Source organism: Nycticebus coucang, chromosome 10, assembly GCF_027406575.1.
Source record: "Nycticebus coucang isolate mNycCou1 chromosome 10, mNycCou1.pri, whole genome shotgun sequence".
NCBI lineage: Eukaryota > Metazoa > Chordata > Mammalia > Primates > Lorisidae > Nycticebus > Nycticebus coucang.
Window position 1 is genome coordinate 37,322,075 of NC_069789.1, and position 23,543 is coordinate 37,345,617.

The 23,543-nt window shown below is 39.9% G+C and overlaps 1 protein-coding gene across 10 annotated transcripts in view; it reads right to left on the reverse strand.

Moving 5' to 3' along the window:
• Positions 1–23,543, reverse strand: part of DISP1 (dispatched RND transporter family member 1) — a 278,204-nt gene that overhangs the window by 64,546 nt on the left and 190,115 nt on the right. For 7 of the 10 annotated variants that reach the window (XM_053607070.1, XM_053607073.1, XM_053607069.1 and 4 more), the window contains one exon: positions 22,681–23,209. In XM_053607070.1, coding sequence (XP_053463045.1) covers positions 22,681–23,189 — 509 coding nt within the window. In that variant the 5' untranslated portion in view covers positions 23,190–23,209. Of the gene's footprint in view, positions 1–11,438; positions 11,602–22,680; positions 23,210–23,543 lie in introns of those variants that run through there. The other 3 variants (XM_053607075.1, XM_053607074.1, XM_053607076.1) reach the window with 2 other exon arrangements.

Here is a 23,543-nt window from a genome sequence, read left to right on the forward strand (position 1 = left end):
AACTAGACACAACATAATAGTGCCTAGAAACAGTAAACTGCTTACATTCCTGCAGAAAGCATCATGCTGAAATTTCAAACTATTTGCTAACTATCTAAGCCTTGAACCATTTACAGGAAAAATAAATTGATTTAAACTAAACTAACTAACTCAGCAAAATTCACATACAATAAGGCATCAAATTTGGTCTTAAATTCTCTCATTTTATTCTGCTTTATAAATAATAATAAAAAAAAGGAACAAAGAAAAGTCCAAATTCTTATTTAGGAATTTATGGCTCATCCCCCAGTTTTATAATTTACTGATTGCTTATAAATCACACTAGATTTGGAAATATCCTGGGGGTGAGTAGGGAGGCAGAGGTAAGCAGAAAGAAAGATTATTCCCAAGCTAGCTCTCCCTGGGGCATGGAGTCGGCTCACCCATCCTGTCCTTCCTTTCAAAGGGGCTCCAGAAATCAAATATTAAATACTGTGTATCAATTAAAGATATAATATAAAAGAAGCTCAAGAGCTGCATAGTAGTAGACTACACATCTACTTTTTATTCTTTTCTCTACACCAACAAGCCTGTAAATTTTTTAAAAATCAGACACCAACGTATTTGGAGCAAGGATTGGTTTAAAACTTTAAAACTTCTCCCACTCTCTGGAAAATATCTATGTTAGATCATTAGTGCCTGATTTTCATGATCAAATTATCAAATCATAAAGTCTAGCTCTGGATAAGCAGGACTTGATTGATGCTCAGTATCTATTCAGTTCATCCAACAATTAATTTCAGGGAGTCTGTCAAATGCCAGGCATCGCCAGGCCCCGGAACAATACAGTGACACGTTAAAAAAGAAAAAGGAGGGGGGGTTAACAAACTTGGCAATATCTGTGAATCAAAGGTTTAGAACTATAAAATTAATGAATATAAGGTAGGTAGATATAGATGATTCTTAATTTATAACGGGGTCATGTCCCAATAAACCCAATGTAGGTTGAAAATATATAAATCAAAAATCACTGAATACACCTAACCTACAGAACATCATAGCTTCGTCTACCCTATCATAAACATACTCAGATACTTTTAATAAAGTGTTGCATATCTCATGTAATATTTTGAATACTGTACTGAAAGTGAAAAACAGAATACCTATATAGGTAATCATCATTAACTTCCATAGCTGAAAGAACATGGGGCCTGAGGAATGTTCTAAGTATTGAACTAAAATTAATTGTTGGATGATAGAGATGGCATAGCAATGGGGAAATCAAGTTCTCTTAGCCTGGGAAAAGATGAAAATTCAAAACATAAAGTACAGTTTCCATTGAATGTGTATGGCTTTAGTACCACTGTAAAGCTGAAAACTTGTTAAGTCCAACCATTGTAACTTGGGGACTGTCTGCACTTAGTACATGCTCTATATTGGTTGTACAACATTTAGAATGCACCATTTCAGGAAGCAATCTTCCTGAACTAACTGCACCATTCTGTGATGCCTCCTCTGGCTCTTCTCCAAAGGAGATGGCCAGTGTTGCCTCCCTCACTCTGACCTCTGCTCCTTGATAGCAATCACTTGACTATCTGGTTTGTGTTAAGAAAAAAGAAAAGATGTAGTTTTGTAGAGTCAATTTTGCTTTAAAAGAACACAAAATATTATAGCAATCAAAATTATCCTTTAAATGTTAAGTTCTATAAACTCTTTTAAATTACACCTAATAATCCACTTTATGTTTGGCAAGAAGATGCAATAGATAACAACTGCCTTCTTCCTGGAATTAGAGATGTAACTGATCCATAACAATGTCATTTTAAAAGTCTCACTATTTACAAAATACTTTACAACCTTTTAAAACTTCTTTCTTTTTACCAAAAAGAAAAAGGAAAAGCTTGAAATATTTTTTCTTTGTTCTTCAGTCTCTGCTAAACTATTAGCAATAATATGAAAAGGGGGAAATTAAAGAATATATTTGCTTCATTCCAAAATGTTATATTAATTAATTTTATGAAATAAAGAGGGTATTGTTTCCTGATATTTATTACAAAGGTACAAGATGACCAAGACTCACATTCTGAAATGTATTGAAGACTGGGCAATGCATTCATGAGGCATAGCACACTCTAAAATCAATTCATTTATAAAATAAAGGAGAGCTCTCTAAAAGAAGTCCTACTAATAAAATAGGCCTTCCCTCAATCTGACTGCCTAACTGACTGACTTTGCCAAGCAATTGTGAAACATTTTAAATTTTGTAAACATCATTGCTTTTTAAAAAGCTAATTTGACTACTTTAAGGAATGTAAAAATAAACTTCGGTTTTGGTGAAACAAAAATGAAATCCTACCCGGTTTCTTCTAAAATCATCTATATGTAATAATAATCAGATTAGATAACTATTATAAAGTATTACAGATCTGAGTCAATGGGAGTGGAGGGGCCCATTTATTTCTATCAGCCCCTTTTTCTTCTCTACAACGCAAATGAGTGACCATCTTTACACTTGTTCTTTCTATGGGTTAAGGGTGTGATGTGTGTAATTTATAAATAAGAATGAAAAGGAATACATCAACTATGTATTTAAACAAGGACTCAGTAATAGCTTCATTTCTGAAATAATACCACTAGGATTAAGAACAACAGCAACAACAAACTTACGAGAAGGAAATGAAAGGAACCAAAATGGAGAGAAGGGAGTTTAATATTTGGTGCTAGGCACTGTGCTAAGTGCAAGATAGCTACTGTTACTTCCATTTTCATATAGATGGAAACTAAGGCTCAGAGAGATTAAATGTTTACCTAAGATCACAAAACCAGAAAATGGCAGAGCCAGGATTCAAATGCAGTACATCTCTCCCAAAGTCCATGCTTTTACCAGTTCATATTATTCAGTAAGGAAAAGAGAGAGGGGACCGAGGAAAGAAAAATGAGTTATAATATAGCACTAATGATTGCTTATAGAGGCTATCTACACTTGAGAAAAGCTATGTTTTTACCTTTGTATTTTAGATACAAAAAGCCCAGGCAACTATAAACTAGTAAGATGATCCTTTTTTCTTCAGATTAATCCAAATAATGTGCAGTAGGCTTTGTGGAATGTAATTGTGGCCTCTAGAAGCACCAAAGGACAATATCTGCCTGCCATACAAGTTTTTCTAAATAAAGCTTTTAGCCCTTCAACTTTTTATTTTATTTTTTGCCCTTCAATTTTTTTAAAGAAAAGGGATTTTGTCATTTTTCTGCAGTAACCACAATACAAGCAATCAAACCCTAATTAACTATAATTATGCTGACAAAATGGGTATTCACTATCAAATATTACTGTTACTTTAGTAACAGGAGTTCCATTTGATGCCATGGACATCGAAAAGGGATCTCAATCGCTTTAACATAGCCAAGAAAGGTAACTCTGTACAATAAAACTCTCCACAATGATGGAAATGTTTTACATCTATGCTATCAAATACAGTAGCCACTAGCAACATGCTGCTATTAAGTACCTAAAGTGTGGCCAGTGTGACTAAAAAATTGAATTTTTAATTTTATTGGTGTCTCCCAAAAAGCAAAGGTCAAAAGAATGCAGTTTATCCCTTCCTGCAAAACACACGTGCAGCAGTCCAGAAAGGTAATAATTTCTATCAAGAAATAAAGACAAACGATTATTTTGCTCTTAGTAAGGGAGGAAACGATGGTGGAGAATAGGAATTTGTAAAATTGGATAGTCTAGTTCTCTTTTGTGTTAATATATAAAACTGCTCTATGCCTCTGCAAAAGCGATGGTATTTAACTTCTGTGCTCCATAGGATTCAAATATTCAGTAAATACTTATTGATTAAAGATGACATCTACTTTGGTCAGCCTATGCTAAAATCTAAGTATCCTACCTTGTCCACATTACCTCCACTTCTTTGCAGCTGGGAGGCAGGCTTGTAGCTTTCAACTCTGTCTCCACCTCTTAACACTTGTTAAATATTCATTAAGTACTTGCTAAATAAGTTAATAACTTTGAATTTCTCCATTCATTGCTCCAACATCTTAGAGAAGCATTTAAATTGACTTTGGGTGATTTGAGACTCTGGGCTCTATGTCAATAACCAGGTTCATGCCACCATGCTGATGACATGTCAGTTATATTTTTGGTTCACATTTCCTAGCTAAATAAAATAACAATCACCAGGGTTAAGTACAGGGAAACAGGTGGATCATTACAGGTCAGGTGCCACAAAATTTGACACTTTGGGAAATGATGTTTAGAGTTATAATTTGGCTCCTAGATGTTATGATACAACATGCATGAAAGAAAAGAGTTCAAGTGGTAAATTCTATCTCTTTTAAGGTAATACAAGAGTCACTTACATATACTTTTTTTTAAATTTTATTTATTTATTTATTTTTATTAAATCATAGCTGTGTACATTGATATACTCATGGGACATCATTCACTAGCTTCACGGACCGTTTACCAAGTTTCACATATACCCTTGTAAGATGCACCGCTGGTGTAATTCCACCAATCCCCTTCCCTCTACTCACCTCCTCCCTCCCCCCCCCCTTTGCCCCTTCCCCCTGTTCTTAGGTTGTAACTGGGTTATACCTTTCATGTGAAAACCCTAAATTAGTTTCATAGTAGGGCTGAGTACATTGGGTACTTTTTCTTCCATTCTTCAGATACTTTACTAAGAAGAATATGTTCTAGCTCCATCCATGTAAACATAAAAGAGGTAAAGTCTCCATCTTTCTTTAAGGCTGCATAATATTCCATGGTGTACATATACCACAATTTATTAATCCATTCGTGGATTGATGGGCACTTGGGCTTCTTCCATGACTTAGCAATTATGAATTGGGCTGCAAAAAACATTCTGGTACAAATATCTTTGTTATGATGTGATTTTTGGTCTTCTGGGATTTTTGGTCTTCTCCCCCAGTGGAGGGATTACAGGATTGAATGGCAGATCTATTTTTAGATCTCTAAGTGTTCTCCATATCTCTTTCGAAAAGGAATGTATTAATTTGCATTCCCACCAGCAGTGCAAAAGTGTTCCCTTTTCTCCACATCCGCGCCAACATCTCTGGTCTTGAGATTTTGTGATATAGGCTAGTCTCACTGGAGTTAGATGGTATCTCAAAGTAGTTTTGATTTGCATTGCTCTGATGATTAAAGATGATGAGCATTTTTTCATATGTCTGAAGGCCGCACGCCTGTCTTCTTCAGAGAAGTTTCTCTTCAAATCCCTTGCCCAGCATGTGATGGGATCCCTTGTTCTATTCTTGCTAATGCATTTGAGTTATCTGTGGATTCTCGTTATTAAACCTTTGTCGGAGACATAACCTGCAAATATCTTCTCCCATTCTGAGGGCTGTTTGGTTGCTTTACTTACTGTGTTCTTGGCTGTGCAGAAGCTTTCTAGTTTGATCAAGTCCCAGTAGTGTATTTTTGAAGCTGCTTCAATTGCCCGGGGGGTCCTCCTCATAAAATACTCGCCCAGACCAATTTCTTCAAGGGTTTTCCCTGCACTCTCCTCTAGTATCTTTATAGTTTCATGTCTTAAGTTTAAATCTTTGATCCAGTGAGAGTCTATGTTAGTTAATGGTGAAAGGTGTGGGTCCAGTTTCAGTCTTCTACAGGTTGCCAGCCAGTTCACCCAGCACCATTTGTTAAATAGGGAATCTTTTCCCCACTGAATGTTTTTAATTGGCTTGTCAAAGATTAAATAACGGTAGTAGCTTGGTTCTCTATTCTGTTCGAGACCTCTACTTCTCTGTTATTGTGCCAATACCATGCTGTTTTGATCACTATCGATTTGTAGTATAGTCTGAGGACTGGTAGCATAATTCCTCCTGCTTTGTTTTTATTTCTGAGTAATGTCTTGGCTATTCGAGGTTTTTTCTGATTCCATATAAAACGAAGTATTGTTATTTCAAGATCTTTAAAGTATAACAGTGGAGCTTTAATAGGAATTGCATTGAAATTATATATTGCTTTGGGTAGTATGGACATTTTAACAATGTTGATTCTTTCCAGCCATGAGTATGGTATGTTTTTCCATTTGTTAATATTTTCAGCTATTTCTTTTCTTAAAGAGTTTCATAGTACTCTTTATGGAGATCTTTCACGTCCTTTGTTAGATAAATTACCAAATATTTCATCTTCTTTGGCACTACTGTGAATGGGATGGAGTCCTTAGCTGTTTTTTCAACTTGACTATTGTTGGTATGTATAAAGGCTACCGATTTATGAATGTTGATTTTGTAACCTGAGATGCTGCTGTGTTCCTTGATCACTTCTAAGAGTTTTGTAGTAGAGTCCCTAGTGTTTTCCAGATACACAATCATATCATCTGCGAAGAGCGAAAGTTTGATCTCTTCTGATCCTATATGGATACCCTTGATCGCCTTTTCTTCCCTAATTGCGGTGGCTAAAACTTCCATTACAATGTTAAAAAGCAACGGAGACAATGGGCAGCCTTGTCTGGTTCCTGATCTGAGTGGAAATGATTCCAATTTAACTCCATTCAATATGATATTGGCTGTGGGTTTGCTGTAGATGGTCTCTATCAGTTTAAGAAATGTCCCTTCTATACCAATTTTTCTAAGTGTTCTGATCATGAAGGGATGCTGGATATTATCAAAAGCTTTTTCTGCATCGAGAGAGAATCATATGGTCTTTGTTTTTTAATTTGTTTATGTGCTAGATTACATTTATAGATTTACGTATATTGAACCAGCCTTGAGACCCTGGAATAAAACCAACTTGGTCATGATGTATAATTTGTTTGATGTGTTGCTAGATTCTGTTTGTTAGGATCTTGTTGAATATTTTTGCATCTATATTCATTAGTGATATTGGTCTATAATTTTCTTTTCTTGTTGGGTCTTTTCCTGGTTTGGGGATCAGGGTGATGTTTGCTTCATAGAATGTGTTAGGTAGTCTTCCTTCTTTTTCTACCTTTTGGAACAGGTTGAGTAATATAGGTACTAATTCCTCTTTAAAAGTTTGGTAGAATTCTGATGTGAAACCATCTGGTCCCGGGCTTTTCTTTTTAGGGAGGTTTTGTATGGTTGATGCTATTTGTGAACTTGATATGGGCCTGTTCAACATTTCCACATGATTCTGGCTAAGTCTTGGAAGCTGACGTGCTTCCAAGTATCGGTCAATTTCCTTCAGATTTTCCTATTTCTGAGAATACAGTTTCTTGTAATATTCATTAAGGGTTTTTTGGATTTCTGAGGAGTCTGTTGTTATTTCCTCTTTGTTGTTTCTGATTGATGATATTAGAGATTTTACTCTTTTTTTCCTGATTAGGTTGGCCAAAGGTTTATCTATTTTATTGACCTTTTCAAAAAACCAGTTTTTTGATTTATTGATCTGTTGTATAATTCTTTTGTTTTCAATTTCATTTAATTCTGCTCTAATTTTGGTTATTTCTTTTCTTCTACTGGGTTTGTGGTTGGAATGTTCTTCCTTTTCCAGCTGCTTGAGATGTCCCATTAAGTTGTTAACTTCTTCTCTTTCCGTTCTCTTGAGGAAGGCTTGCAGTGTTATAAATTTCCCTCTTAGAACTGCCTTTGCGGTGTCCCAGAGGTTCTGATAGTTTATGTCTTCATTGTTGTTTTGTTCCAAAAAGTTGGCGATTTCTTTCTTAATCTCATCTCTGACCCAGCTATCATTCAGCATAAGATTATTTAACTTCCATGTTTTTGTATAAGTATGCAGATTCCTGTTGTTACTCAGCTCAAGTTTTATTCCATGGTGGTCCGAGAAGATGCATGGAATAATTTCTATTCCTTTAAATTTACTGAGGTTAGACTTGTGACCTAAGATGTGATCGATTTTGGAGTAAGTTCCGTGGGCTGATGAGAAGTACGTGTATTCAGTTTTGTTGGGATGAAATGTTCTGTAGATGTCTGCTAAATCCAAATGTTGGATGGTTAGGTTTAAATCTAAGATTTCTTTGCTCAGCTTCTTGTTGGAGGATCGATCCAACACTACCAAAGGAGTGTTGAAATCTCCGACTATTATGGAGCTGGAGGAAATCAAGTTGCTCATGTCTGTTAGAGTTTCTCTTATAAATTGAGGTGCATTCTGGTTGGGTGCATAGATATTAATAATTGAGATCTCATCATATTGAGTATTACACTTAACAAATATGAAGTGACCATTCTTGTCCTTCCTTACTTTTGTTGGTTTAAAGCCTATTGTATCTGCAAATAAAATTGCAACACCTCCTTTTATCTGATTACCATTTGCCTGAAATATGGATGACCATCCTTTCTCCCCAAGTCTGTATTTGTCTTTTAAGTTAAGATGTGACTCTTGTATACAACAGATATCTGACCTGAGTTTTTGTATCCAGTCAGCTAACCTATGCCTTTTTAGAGGACAGTTTAAGCCATTCACATTAATCTAGAATATTGGTAAGTCTGGTGAAGTTTTGTGTATCGAGTTTTTCAAAAGTCCAGTGGGCATTTTTAATCCTTTCGCCAGTGTGGAAATTGGAGTTTGATCCGAAGTTTCTGAGTGAGTTTACTTTTGTGGTATAGGATTGGGTTGGTCATTGTGGAGGATAGGTCTGAGAATATCCTGAAGAGCTGGTTTGGTTATGGCAAATTTCTTCAACATATGAATGTCATTAAAGTATTTAATTTCTCCATCATAAATGAAACTCAGTTTAGCTGGATACAAGATCCGGGGTTGAAAGTTATTTTGCTTTGGGAGGTTAAAAGTTGGTGACCACCCTCTTCTGGCTTGAAAAGTTTCAGCAGAGGGCGGCGCCTGTGGCTCAGTCAGTAAGGCACCGGCCCCATATACAGAGGGTGGCGGGTTCAAACCCGGCCCCGGCTGAACTGCAACCAAAAAATAGTTGGGTGTTGTGGCAGGTGCCTGTAGTACCAGCTACTCAGGAGGCTGAGGCAAGAGAATCGCTTAAGCCCAGGATTTGGAGGTTGCTGTGAGCTGTATGACGCCATGGCAGTCTACCGAGGGCCATAAAGTGAAACTCTTTCTCTACAAAAAAAAAAAAAAAAAGAAAGAAAAGTTTCAGCAGAGCGATCTGCAGTCATTCTAATATTCTTCCCTTTGAAGGTAATGGTTTTCTTTTTCCTGGCAGCTTTGAGGATTTTCTCCTTCATATTAACTTTAGCGAAGTTAATTATGCTATGCCTGGGGGATGTCTTATTGGGGTTGAGTCGTACTGGGGTTCTGAAGCTGTCTGCTATCTGAATTTCAGAATCTTTAGGCATGTCTGGAAAATTCTCTTTCATAATTTCATGCAGAAGGGACTCTCTGCCCAGCGAGGCCACTTCATCTGTTTCCGGAACTCCTGTGATTCGGATATTTGCCTTCTTCGAATTATCCCAGAGCTCTCTGAGAGAATGATCCGTCTTTGCTCTCCATTTCTATTCCTCTTTGAGAGTTTGGGAGCACTGATAGGCTTTATCTTCGATGTTAGAAATCCTTTCTTCTGCTTGCTCCATTCTGTTGCTGCTTGCTCCATTCTACTGTATTTTTCATATTTTTGAGGGCTGCAAACTCTTGCTTCAGTGTGTCTAAGTGGTGGTTTGGGTGGTTTTGTCTTTAAATTCGTTAAATTCTTGAGACAACTTTTGAATTTCTCCTTGAATTCCTAATTCCACTTTGTTAATCTTGTCTGCAATCCAAATTCTGAATTCGATTTCTGACATCTCAGCCAGTTGTTTATGAATGGGATCTTCAATTGCATCTGCCATATTTTCCTTGGGGGGGTTGATCTATTCTGGTTATTCATGTTACCAGAGTTTTTCTGCTGATTCCGCCCCATGGTTGTTTTACTCCCTCTGATTTTTTCCCCTGGGGCTTTGTCGAAGGCCTGTACAGTGTTGTGGCCTGAGAAACTGGGGCCCTGTCTGGTGTGGTGGGGCTAAGTGGTTCTGTCTTGTTTTCAGCTGGTTTCTGTTCCACCCTAGTGAAACAGATACTCTGGATTGAGGTCTCAGCTGTGGAGAAATATCAGCAATTAAGTCACCCCACCGCCCACTGGCAAACAATTGGAAAAGAAAAATCAAACCTTCCTACCACCGTGCACCCTGGGCACCACCTGATTTGTCCTCAGGCAATTGGATCAGTTCAAAAAGTCCAAATCAATTGTGTCAGTCTGCACCTATCTCAGGTGACAGAGTTTAAGAGGTCTCTGGGAACTGGATGACAGGTGTCTGGTGACTACTCTGGTGTGGCGTGCTCCAGTGCTGTGTGGAGTCAGGAGGAGCCACCCAGCCAATAGATGAGTCTGGGAAGGTTGCTGCCTCCTTCCTCACCTTGCACCACTGTCACTCCCAGTCACTGATAGCCCTGCAGTTGGCTGACCCAGTTGCCTGTAGTGAACCAATACTCCAGGAGTTTGCACCTCCCTGAATCACAAGGAAGTCTGCCAGGCTGCGCTCTGCCTCTCTCTAGCAGGAGGAGGTGAGGCCTGACAACCTCGGGCGCTTAATGAAGGTTGGGGGGTTTTCACTCAGGTCCAGTCTCACCCCTGATTAATGTTACTGACAGAACAGAACAGAACAACTCTGCGGTTCCCCTGCAGAAGAGAAGCTGAATTGAGTTCCAAATCAGCTTGTCTTTGCTCTTGTATTGTCTATAGGCTGACAATCCCCTGAGGGCCAGGTGCGTCTTAGTAAAGCGGACCTCTGGGTCAGCCCCGCCCTGGGAGTTTCCCCGGTTTGCAAGTTGGAGTAGCCTCAGGCAAATCCTATACTCAGAGTCTCTGGTTGCCCAGGGAGACAGGGTGTGTGGCTTCAGAATATTCGGTAGTAACCTGTATTGCTAGCAAAAGAGGGCTGCTGCTTTATGGCTCAGGCAACTGCTGCTCCAGTGTAGCTCCCTTCCGGCCAACCATCCTCTCTCCACTCCCGTACCCCAGAGTCTGCACCGACCTGCTGCAGCCCAGCACTGTCTACACCCCTTGAGCAATCGCCCAAGTGTCTGGACCCCTGGGGGACAGGCCTCCAGACCTTGGAGCGAGAGCAGAGGGAAGTGCGGGGAGCGCTGGGAGCCTGGGGTTGCGGGCAGAGAACACACACAGCTTTACACAGTTTTATGCCTGGCCATATTGTCACCAAAAGACGGCTGTCACACTGTGCCTCGGGGAACTGCCACTCCAGTGTGGTCCCCTCTCTGCCGACCAGGACTGGCCTCCAGACCTCAGTGTGAGTAAAGGGGAGCGCTGAGAGCTCAGAATTTCAGGTAGAGAGTATATACAGTTTAATGCCTGGCAGGAGGATGCCGTGGCAGCCTAGTATGGGAGGTAGGTCCAGTTTTTAGAAGGTCTCTCCCGTGGAGGGTAGTGGGAGGACCTTTGAACTCTGCCCGATTGTTTGTGCGGCACTCTGAGCCGTTCTCATGGGGGAGGGGACTCATCTGCTTGGTGATCGATTTTGTACCTTTTGTTTGTATCTTTGTGGTTGCAGCTCACCTCAGCAGGGTTGACGTGAGTTCTTCAACCTTCTCTCTTGGTGCAGCTCAAATCCACCAGGTTACTTGCTGAATTTCTGTCCTTTAACTCTCCTACTGGACGGGAGCCTCTGTGGAAAGCTGGCTTCAGTCAGCCATCTTGTCACCTCCCCCCTAAGTCACTTATATTTTAATAAAAAGAGATCCATTCACAGAAAATAACTATTGTCCTAAAGGGAAACAAAAATCAAACCTCTAAAGTGAGCTGGAAATTAGAAAATGAATAAAGAACTGAAGGAGAAAGAAATATAAATTACAAATAATATACTAATATACAGTCATAATGTATGGTGTAGCGAGGACAATGTTCGGCTAACATTTAGGGGGTAAGCTCTGCTAGGGTTCCACAGTCCCCTCTATGCCGATCATTTTTAACTTTAATTCCTCTAGTGTGCCACGGGAAATGTTCAGAATGACCTATAGAGAAAATGCATTTGGCAGGTACCCCCAAATATCACAGCTCCTTATTATGATAATGAGTCTATGGCATTGCCAAGTATCATTTATGGAGTTCTCTGTTACAATCAAGACCATGGTCTTTGTGATACCAAATTAAAAGCTAAATACAGTTTAGATTAGAACTCTTATACGCTATTTTTTGGGTGCAGAATTCCTTATTAATTGTATAGTACCACCATTCTCATATCACTTTAATACAGCAGTAAGAAGATCCCAAATGAATAATTCAAAACTTGCTTCAACTAGCACACATGGAATATGACTGGCTCTTCAGAGGCATTTTTCAGGTTTCTGGAGGATAAAAAGTAGATCATTACCATGTAGGCTCTTAAACAATTATATTACATTCAGGATGTAGAATTACCAAACTGAATTCAGTAAATATTGTCCATTATATAAATAAATAAGTAAATGTAGAAAATAGGGAAGTGATACAATTATTGAAGCACAATAAAGTATATAATATACACAAGTAGAGACATACCACTCCTTTGCTGGTATCTTTAGCATATTCTTCATCTGTTACAAATAGTTAATCAAAAGGCTCAAATTCTTGAAATAAAATTCTAAATATGAAAAATTTCCTTCATACTATCCTACTTTAGTATTCTTTCATACTACTGTACAATTTTTCTTGAGAGACAAACATGGTATTTTAAAAATTAGGGCTTTAAAAAAAATTGAATAATGGGGTGGCGCCTGTGGCTCCAGCCCCATATGCTGGAAGTGGCGGGTTCAAACACAGCCCTGGCCAAAAACTGCAAAAAAATAAAATAAAATAATAATAATAATAATGTAAATATTTTTATTTCTCTCATGTTTAAAATGTGAACATTCTGTAATTCAGACACAGCATACTTTTTTCTTGGGTCTCGATTCCCTGTTAAATTACATACTCTTGTTCCAGAAGGCAGTCAGCTTTTTATCATTCTTTCTCTCTAGATAACATGCAGGACAAATCCTGCAGGATTATGGATCCAGTGCATGAACAATCTGAACTAAGTTCACCTCAACTGCTGAAGCCATGGTGCCAACAACAACCCCATGACCAAGGGCACTGACAAGCTCATCCACCCCCATTAGTTCGTTTTCTGATGCAGTGCACATAGGGCTCTCCTTTCTTTTGAATTAGGTCAATGAGAAATGCTAAGTCAAAATCCCGAAACTCTTGGCACATTCTGCTATATTAAAAGAATTGGTTATTTGCTCATAGCTTTAATATGTTATGACATTTTTAAAGGAGGGATCCATCAAAATGTAGAACTATCTATCTCATCTCACACTCTGCAACCATGTAATTTATGATTCAAAACATTAATATTTGTAATTGCATCATTTTAAAATCAATTTTGTATGCAGTCTCATTCAAAACGGAAAGAATCTAAAACTGGTCATGTAGCACAATGCTGTGAGAATAAATCATCTAATAAATGGCTCTGGTGAATTCAGTGACTTTCTCAATTAAAAGATGCTAAATCAGACATGGAAAATGTATTGAAAATAGTAGAAAGATGAGACAAGATGGCGGACTGAAGCCAGCTTTCAACAGAGGCTCCCGTCCAGAAGGAGAGTTAAGGGACAGGAATTTAGTAAGTATCCTGGTGGACTTGAGCCTCACCAAGAGAGAAGGTTGAAGAACGAACATCAACACCACTGAGGCAAGCTGCAATCACAAGGACGCAAACAAAAGGTACAAAATTCACCACCAAGCGGACGGGAGTCCCCCGCCCCTATGGGACCGGCACAAGAGCCCCACAATTAAACAAGCGGGCAGAAATTAAAGGCCCTCCCACTACACTCCACGGGAGAGACCTTCTAAAAACTGGACCTACCCCCCCTACTGGGGTGCCGTGGCGTTCTCCTGCCAGGCATAAAACGGAATAAAACTTTGGGAATCCTTCGCCGGCAACCCTCCCGGCGCTCCCCTCCCGCCCACTGAGATCTGGAGGCCTGTCCCCCAGGAGTTCGGATCCTTGGGTGATTTCTCAAGGGGAGTGGACAGTCCCCGAGTTGCGACTGGTCAGCATTGACTCTGAGGCGCGCGAGTGAGGAGAGGGCACCGGGCTGAGGGGGAGTCACGCCTCGCGGCACTTCCCTGCGGTGCAGTGCAGCAACCTTCCCTGGGCACAAGACTGAATAAGACTCTAGCTTCCCCGCTGAGAGCTGAGAGTCCCTACTCTCACTCGGGGTCTGAGGGCCTATCCCCCAGGAGTTCGGATCCTTGGGTGATTTCTCGAGGGGAGTGCATAGTGCCTGAGCTGCGTCAGGTCAGCGCCGACTCTGGGACACGTGAGCGAGGAGAGGGCACTCTGCTGAGGGGAAATCAAGCCTTGGCGGCACTTCCCTGCGGTGCAGTGCAGGAGCCCTCCCCGGGCCATATTGTTGCCTAAAACTGAATGAAACTCTAGCTTCCGCCCCCCCACTCCCATTCGGGGTCTGGGGGCCTATCCCCCAAGAGTTGTGATTCTTGGGGGATCTCTTGAGGGGTGTGCACCCAGCACAAACTGCGGCCGCTCAGTGCTGACTCTGGGGCACGAGACAGAAGAGAAAAGGGTCGCCTGAGTGCCCACACCAGAGCAGCAGTTCCCTGGAGGTAGATCAACAGCCGTTTTTTCTTTAACGGCAGAACGCTCGCTTCTGGATATTTTGAGGCCACACCCCGTGTCTCCCTGGGCAACCAGAGGAGGCCACCGGTGAACGGGGGATTTCCTGACACTGTTGACAAACCCGGGAAGCTTCCAGGGCGGGGCCGACCCAGAGAGGTGATCGGACTCAAACCTCCAACACCAAAGACGTTTGAACTCAAAACAGCTCGTCTTCTGTAGGCGACTTCGACAGGAACAGAGACAGAACCCCGCAAAGTTGTCTGTTCTGTTCTGTTCTGTTCTGTTAGCAGCATCCATCAGGAACGGGGCTAAGCCTGAGTGAACACCTCCCTCCCATCACCTGCATCAAACACTCATAGATGTCAGGCCCCATCTCCTCCTGCTAGATAGCGGCAGTCTGCGGGGGTCTGGCAGACTTCCTTGCGATTCAGGCAGGTGCAAACCCCTGGAGTGTCTGTTCACTGCAGGCAACTGGGTTAGCGATCTGCAGAGATACCAGTGACTGGGTCCAACGGAGGGGCAAAGTGGGGAAGGAGACGTCAAACTTCCTAGACTGCTCTGTTTGCTGGGTGGCTCCTCCTGACTCCACGCTGCACTGGGGTTAGCCGTGTCAGAGGAGTCACCAGGCCCCTGTGATCCAGTTCCCAGAGACCTCTTGAACTCTCTCACCCGAGACAAGTGCCGATTGAGACAGTAGATTCGGACCTTTTGACTGGGCTAATAGACTGAGGACTTTTCAGGCGGTGCCCTGGGTGTATGGTTGTAGGAAGGTTGATTCTCCTTTTCCAACTGGGGCCAGAGGTGGGCAGGCGGGGTGACTTAATTGCTGATTTTTCCACACAGCTGAGACTTCAAGCCAGAGTAGAAGTTGCAATAGGATCGAACAGAAACCAGCTGAAAATAAGACAGAACCACCTTGCTCCATCACACCAGACAGGGCCCCAGTTTCTCAGGCCACAACACTGTACGGGCCCTCGATAAAACCCCAGGGGAAAAACCAAAGGGAGTAAAATAACCATGGGGTGGAATCAGCGGAAAAACTCTGGTAACAAGAATAACCAGAATAGATCAACACCCCCAAGAAAAGATATGGCAGATGTGATTAAAGATCCCATTCATAAACAACTGGCTGAGATCTCAGAAATTGAATTCAGAATTTGGATTGCAGACAAGATTAATAAAATGGAATTACGAATCCGAGGAGAAACTCAAAAATTGTCTCAAGAATTTAACGAATTTAAAGACAAAACCACCAACTTAGACACACTGAAGCAAGAATTTACAGCCCTCAAAGACATGAAAAATACAGTAGAATCCCTCAGCAACAGAATGCAGCAAGCAGAACAAAGGATTTCTGACATTGAAGACAACGTCTTCGAACGCTCCCAATCTCTCAAAGAGGAAGAGAAATGGAGAGCAAAAACGGATCACTCACTCAGAGAACTCTCAGATAATTCGAAAAAAAGCAACATAAGGATTATAGGAATTTCTGAGAACGATGAAGTGGCCTCCAAGGGCACAGAGGCCCTTCTGCATGAAATTATGAAAGAAAATTTTCCAGACATGCCTAGAGAATCTGAAATTCAGATAGCAGACAGCTTCAGAACCCCAGCACGATTCAACCCCAATAAGTCATCCCCCAGACATATCATAATTAGTTTCACTAAAGTTAACATGAAAGAGAAGATTCTCAAAGCACCCCGGCGAAAGAAAACTATAACGTACAAAGGTAAGAATATTAGAATAACTGCAGATCTCTCTGCTGAAACTTTTCAAGCCAGAAGAGGCTGGTAATCAACTTTCAATCTCCTAAAGCAAAAAAACTTTCAACCCAGGATCTTGTATCCAGCTAAACTGAGTTTCATCTATGATGGAGAAATCAAATACTTCAATGACATTCATATGTTGAAAAAATTTGCCATAAGTAAACCAGCTCTTCAGGATGTTCTCAGACCTATCCTCCACAATGACCAACCCAATCCTATACCACAAAAGTAAACTCACTCAGAAACTTCGGATCAAACTCCAACTTCCACACTGGTGAAAGGATTAAAAATGTCCACTGGACCTTTGAAAAACTCGATACTCAAAATTCCACCAGACTTATCAATACTCTCCATCAATGTGAATGGTTTAAACTGTCCTCTAAAGAGGCATAGGTTAGCTGACTGGATACAAAAACTCAAGCCAGATATTTTTTGCATACAAGAGTCACATCTCAACTTAAAAGACAAATACAGACTCAGGGTGAAAGGATGGTCATCCATATTTCAGGCAAATGGTAATCAGAAAAAAGCAGGTGTTGCAATTTTATTTGCAGATACAGTAGGCTTTAAACCATTAAAAGTAAGGAAGGACAAGAATGGTCACTTCATATTTGTCAAGGGTAATTCTCAATATGATGCGATCTCAATTATTAATATCTATGCACCCAACCAGAATGCACCTCAATTTATAAGAGAAACTCTAACAGGCATGAGTAACTTGATTTCCTCCAGCTCCATAATCGTCGGAGATTTCAACACTCCCTTGGCAGTGTTGGATCGATCCTCCAGAAAGAAGCTGAGCAAAGAAATCTTAGATTTAAACCTAACCATCCAATATTTAGATTTAGCAGACATCTACAGAACATTTCATCCCAACAAAACTGAATACACATACTTCTCATCAGCCCACGGAACTTACTCCAAAATTGACCACATTTTAGGTCACAAGTCTAACCTCAGTAAATTTAAAGAAATAGAAATTATTCCATGCATCTTCTCGGACCATCATGGAATAAAACTTGAATTGAGTAACAACAGGAATCTGCATACCCATACAAAAACATGGAAGTTAAATAACCTTATGCTGAATGATAGCTGGGTCAGAGATGAGATTAAGAAAGAAATTGCCAATTTTTTGGAACAAAACGACAATGAAGACACAAACTATCAGAACCTCTGGGACACCGCAAAGGCAGTTCTAAAAGGGAAATTTATAGCACTGCAAGCCTTCCTCAAGAGAACGGAAAGAGAGGAAGTTAACAACTTAATGGGACATCTCACCCAACTGGAAAAGGAAGAACATTCCAACCCCAAACCCAGTAGAAGAAAAGAAATAACCAAAATTAGAGCAGAATTAAATGAAATTGAAAACAAAAGAATAACACAACAGATCAATAAATCAAAAAGCTGGTTTTTTGAAAAGGTCAATAAAATAGATAAACCTCTGGCCAACCTAATCAGGAAAAAAAGAGTAAAATCTCTAATCTCATCAATCAGAAACAACAAAGATGAAATAACCACAGACTCATCAGAAATCCAAAAAATCCTTAATGAATATTACAAGAAACTTTATTCTCAGAAATATGAAAATCTGAAGGAAATAGACCGATACTTGGAAGCACGCCACCTTCCAAGACTTAACCAGAATCAAGTAGAAATGTTGAACAGACCCATATCAAGTTCAGAAATAGCATCAACTATACAAAACCTCCCTAAAAAGAAAAGCCCAGGACCAGATGGTTTCACGTCAGAATTCTACCAAACCTTTAAAGAGGAATTAGTACCTATATTACTCAACCTGTTCCAAAATGTAGAAAAAGAAGGAAGACTACCCAACACATTCTATGAAGCAAACATCACCCTGATCCCCAAACCAGGAAAAGACCCAACAGGAAAAGAAAATTATAGACCAATATCACTAATGAATATAGATGCAAAAATATTCAACAAGATCCTAACAAACAGAATCCAGCAACACATCAAACAAATTATACATCATGACCAAGTTGGTTTTATCCCAGGGTCTCAAGGCTGGTTCAATATACGTAAATCTATAAATGTAATTCAGCACATAAACAAATTAAAAAACAAAGACCATATGATTCTCTCAATTGATGCAGAAAAAGCTTTTGATAATATCCAGCATCCCTTCATGATCAGAACACTCAAGAAAATTGGTCTAGAAGGGACTTTTCTTAAACTGATAGAGGCTATCTACAGCAAACCCACAGCCAATATCATATTGAATGGAGTTAAATTGGAATCATTTCCACTCAGATCAAGAACCAGACAAGGCTGCCCATTGTCTCCATTGCTTTTCAACATTGTAATGGAAGTTTTAGCCACCGCAATTAGGGAAGAAAAGGCGATCAAGGGTATCCATATAGGGTCAGAAGAGATCAAACGTTCGCTCTTCCCAGATGATATGATTGTGTATCTGGAAAACACTAGGGACTCTACTACAAAACTCCTAGAAGTGATCAAGGAATACAGCAGCGTCTCAGGTTACAAAATCAACATTCATAAATCGGTAGCCTTTATATACACCAACAACAGTCAAATTGAAAAAGCAGTTAAGGACTTTATCCCATTCACAGTAGTACCAAAGAAGATGAAATATTTGGGAATTTACCTAACAAAAGACGTGAAAGATCTCTATAAAGAGAACTATGAAACTCTAAGAAAAGAAATAGCTGAAAATGTTAACAAATGGAAAAACATACCATGCTCATGGCTAGGAAGAATCAACATTATCAAAATGTTCATACTACCCAAAGCAATACATAATTTCAATGCACTCCCTATTAAAGCTCCACTGTCATATTTTAAAGATCTTGAAAAAACATTACTTCGTTTTATATGGAATCAGAAAAAACCTCGAATAGCCAAGACATTACTCAGAAATAAAAACAAAACAGGAGGAATCACACTACCAGACCTCAGACTTTACTACAAATCGATAGTGATCAAAACAGCATGGTATTGGCACAAAAACAGAGAAGTAGATATCTGGAACAGAATAGAGAACCAAGAGATGAATCCAGCTACTTACCGCTATTTGATTTTTGACAAGCCAATTAAAAACATTCAGTGGGGAAAAGATTCCCTATTTAACAAATGGTGCTGGGTGAACGGGCTGGCAACCTGCAGAAGACTGAAATTGGACCCACACCTTTCACCATTAACTAAGATAGACTCTCATTGGATTAAAGATTTAAACTTAAGACAAGAAACTATAAAAATACTAGAGGAGGGGAGGCGCCTGTGGCTCAAGGAGTAGGGCGCCAGTCCCATATGCCGGAGGTGGCGGGTTCAAACCCAGCCCCGGCCAAAAGAAAAAAAAAAAAATACTAGAGGAGAATGCAGGGAAAACCCTTGAAGAAATTGGTCTGGGTGAGTATTTCATGAGGAGAACCCCCCGGGCAATTGAAGCAGCTTCAAAAATACACTACTGGGACTTGATCAAACTAAAAAGCTTCTGCACAGCTAAGAACACAGTAAGCAAAGCAAGCAGACAGCCCTCAGAATGGGAGAAGATATTTGCAGGGTATATCTCTGACAAAAGTTTAATAACCAGAATCCACAGAGAACTCAAACGCATCAGCAAGAAAAAAACAAGGGATCCCATCGCAGGCTGGGCAAGGGATTTGAAGAGAAACTTCTCTGAAGAAGACAGGCGCACGGCCTTCAGACATATGAAAAAATGCTCATCATCTTTAATCATCAGAGAAATGCAAATCAAAACTACTTTGAGATATCATCTAACTCCACTGAGACTAGCCTATATCACAAAATCTCAAGACCAGAGATGTTGGCGTGGATGCGGAGAAAAGGGAAAACTTCTGCACTGCTGGTGGGAATGCAAATTAATACATTCCTTTTGGAAAGATATATGGAGAACACTCAGAGATCTAAAAATAGATCTGCCATTCAATCCTGTAATTCCTCTGCTGGGCATATACCCAGAAGACCAAAAATCACAACATAACAAAGATATTTGTACCAGAATGTTTATTGCAGCCCAATTCATAATAGCTAAGTCATGGAAAAAGCCCAAGTGCCCATCGATCCACGAATGGATTAATAAATTGTGGTATATGTATACCATGGAATAATATGCAGCCTTAAAGAAAGATGGAGACTTTACCTCTTTCATGTTTACATGGATGGAGCTGGAACATATTCTTCTTAGCAAAGTATCTCAAGAATGGAAGAAAAAGTACCCAATGTACACAGCCCTACTATGAAACTAATCTGGGACTCTCACATGAAAGCTATAACCCAGCTACAACTTAACAATAGGGGGAAGTGGGAAAGGGAGGGGGGTGGGTAGAGGGAGGGGGATCGGTGGGATCACACCTGTGGTGCATCTTACAGGGGTATTTGCGAAACTTGGTAAAGGTAGAATGTAAATGTTTTGGCACAGTAACTGAGATAACACCGGAAAGGCTATGTTAACCACTGTGATAAAAATGTGTCAAATGGTTTATGAAGCGAGTGTATGATACCCCATGATCATATCAATGTATACAGTTATGATTTAATAAAAAAAAAAATAAAAAAAATAAAAAATAAAAAAACAAACAAACAAAAAAAAAATAGTAGAAAGATGCTTTGTTTCCCTCCCCACGCTCTTTGGCATTTTCTCCTCTTCCTCTCTTTTTCTTCCTCTCTGTGAAAGTGAGAAACCAGATAATCTTTATTGTTCAAAACCTGATAAAAGTGAAAAGTATTTATCACTTAATCCCTATTTGGATCCAATTCTTTAATGAAAAGTGAATTTGTTACGTGCGTACGGTGGATTATTATCCAGCAATCCAAAGATAAACTAATATATTTCATAATTAGATGTCTCAAAAACACTAGGCTGAGCAAAAATTGCCAGACACAAAAGAACACATATGTGGATCGTTATGAAAGTTCTGAGATACACAAAAATCATGGGGACAGAAACACTAAATCCATGGGGACACTAAATCCACTGAGATACACTAAAATCCATGGGGACAGAAACAAAAAAAAAAAAACACTTTTGTTTGAAAGTTCTGAGAAACACTTTTGTTATGAAAGTTCTGAGATACACAAAAATCATGGGGACAGAAACACTAAATCCATGGGGACACTAAATCCACTGAGATACACTAAAATCCATGGGGACAGAAACAAAAGAAACACTCCCAGCAACACTGATAAACCAAACAAGCTGAAACCAGCACGGGTGAATCAGAAAGGGCACTGCTGAATGTGCTTCGTGGAAGTGAAATAATAAGACCATACACAGTCTGTCTTGAAACTTTTGTGGTGACCCATATATTATATGATTCCATTTACATGAAGTTCTAGAAGCAGGCAAAAAAGAATCTATGGTAATAGAACTCAGAGTAGTGATTACTTCTGGTAAAGAGAGTGGAAATGACCGAGAAGGAGGATGAGGAAACTTTCTGGGGAGACAGAAATTTTCTACAGCAGGTGGTATGGATTACACTTATGTACACATTTGTCATCATTGACCAAACTGAACACTTAAGATCATGCATTTCCCTGTTCATAAATTGTACCCTAATTTTAAAAAAAGAATCCTCTCTTTCTGGCTAAAGTTTTTTTATTATTAAAACTGTAAAATAAAACTTGGTCTCTACAAAGTGCTTAGTATTTTATAAAATATATTACCATTTGCACTGGATGAAAGTTAATTTACCTATGGAAAAAATAGCTGCGAATCACGTAGAAAGATACGGGCGAGGTGGGGATAAGGACTGGCAATGAAGTAGATTTTTCTAGCAATTCTCAATCTACCGGATCTGAAAATGCTTTACAAAAAATACTTGTAAAAGTCTGGTGCTACAGATTTATCAGGTTTTTATCTGCTATAAAGGAAATTTTTGCTTTCATCTGATCTCTGCATAGCAACCCAAACCACATGAGTCTATAGCTATAACGAAGCATAAGGAAGCAATTAGTTTTGTACCTAGTTTTCATAAAGGTTGATCACAATGAATGACAGCAAATACAGGATTCCTGTTCAGGCAGTCTCATCACAAATACATCTCCCATGTACAGTAACAGAAATTGCTAACAATAAAACCTGTTATTAAACTTGTAACTCAGTATCTGGCAGGGATTCCTAACCAATTTGCAGAGAGTGCAAAGGGAAGGGAGGATTTGACTAAGACATCAATGGATAAAATAGATACACTGCATTATTTCATTTGCATTGTAGTTGGCTTCATATAATTCACAAAATATGCATTTTACTTAGTTTTCCTTCCCTGACATATTTTTCTCCTCTCCTTTTGGAGAAACAAATGCAAGCAATCACATCCATGTGAAAGTAGTTGAATGTAAAGGCCAGGAAAACTTTCAGACCACTCACCTTATGTTGGGTATGTGCTGTTGCACAGGCTGATGCTGAAAATGGTCGGGCCACGGATGATGTAGGCAGAAGGATGGAGAGGGCTGAAGACAGCACGCAGTCTGATACACAGGTGAGTGATTTGGACAAAGAGATGCAGAATACTCAGAGTGTGGCTGCATGCAACACGAGGCCAAAGCAGAGGGCACCGGAGGGCCAGCCTCAGCATGGCACTCTTGGTGACTGCTATGACTAGTCAAAGGGTGATGATATGAGCAAGGATGGCAGCAGTGGGATAACATCTGAGGTGTTCTTTGGTTGTCTAAAGGCAGAAAGGATGATTTGATTGTGCCATTAAGTTGCAGGCATCCATTTGGACTCACTTTTGTTCTTGTTGCTTCTTTGGGTGTGAGCTGCTGGGCTGCAAGGTCTCCATCACAGGGGCTGAGGGGAGTCGGGCTGGTAGCACTGGCTGCAATGCCGCCATTGCTCAGAACCACAAAGTCATTGTTTCCATTGCTCACAGCCATGCTCCTCCAATTTCTTGACCCTAAGACATAAAATGATATAAAATCAGCCGGTTATAGTTAGGCAGGCAGATATGTAGGAAACACAAGTAAAATAAATAGAAACTGCTATTCGGAAGTGAAGGCTCCTGCAGGAGTTGAGAGTGCGGGAAACCCAGCAACGTCTGTGACAGAACCATCCAAAATGTTGGCTTTTTCCTCTGGCTACTTCATTCACCTTAGGGACCCTCCCTCATCCATATTGACCATTTTCTCCTCACTAACCTCTCCTTTCCGTGCCTTTCTTCTTGCCTTATCCTAGATGTGCAAGTTATCAGTTAAGAACCAGAATATTTTGGGGATGGGAAGGGAGAGGAT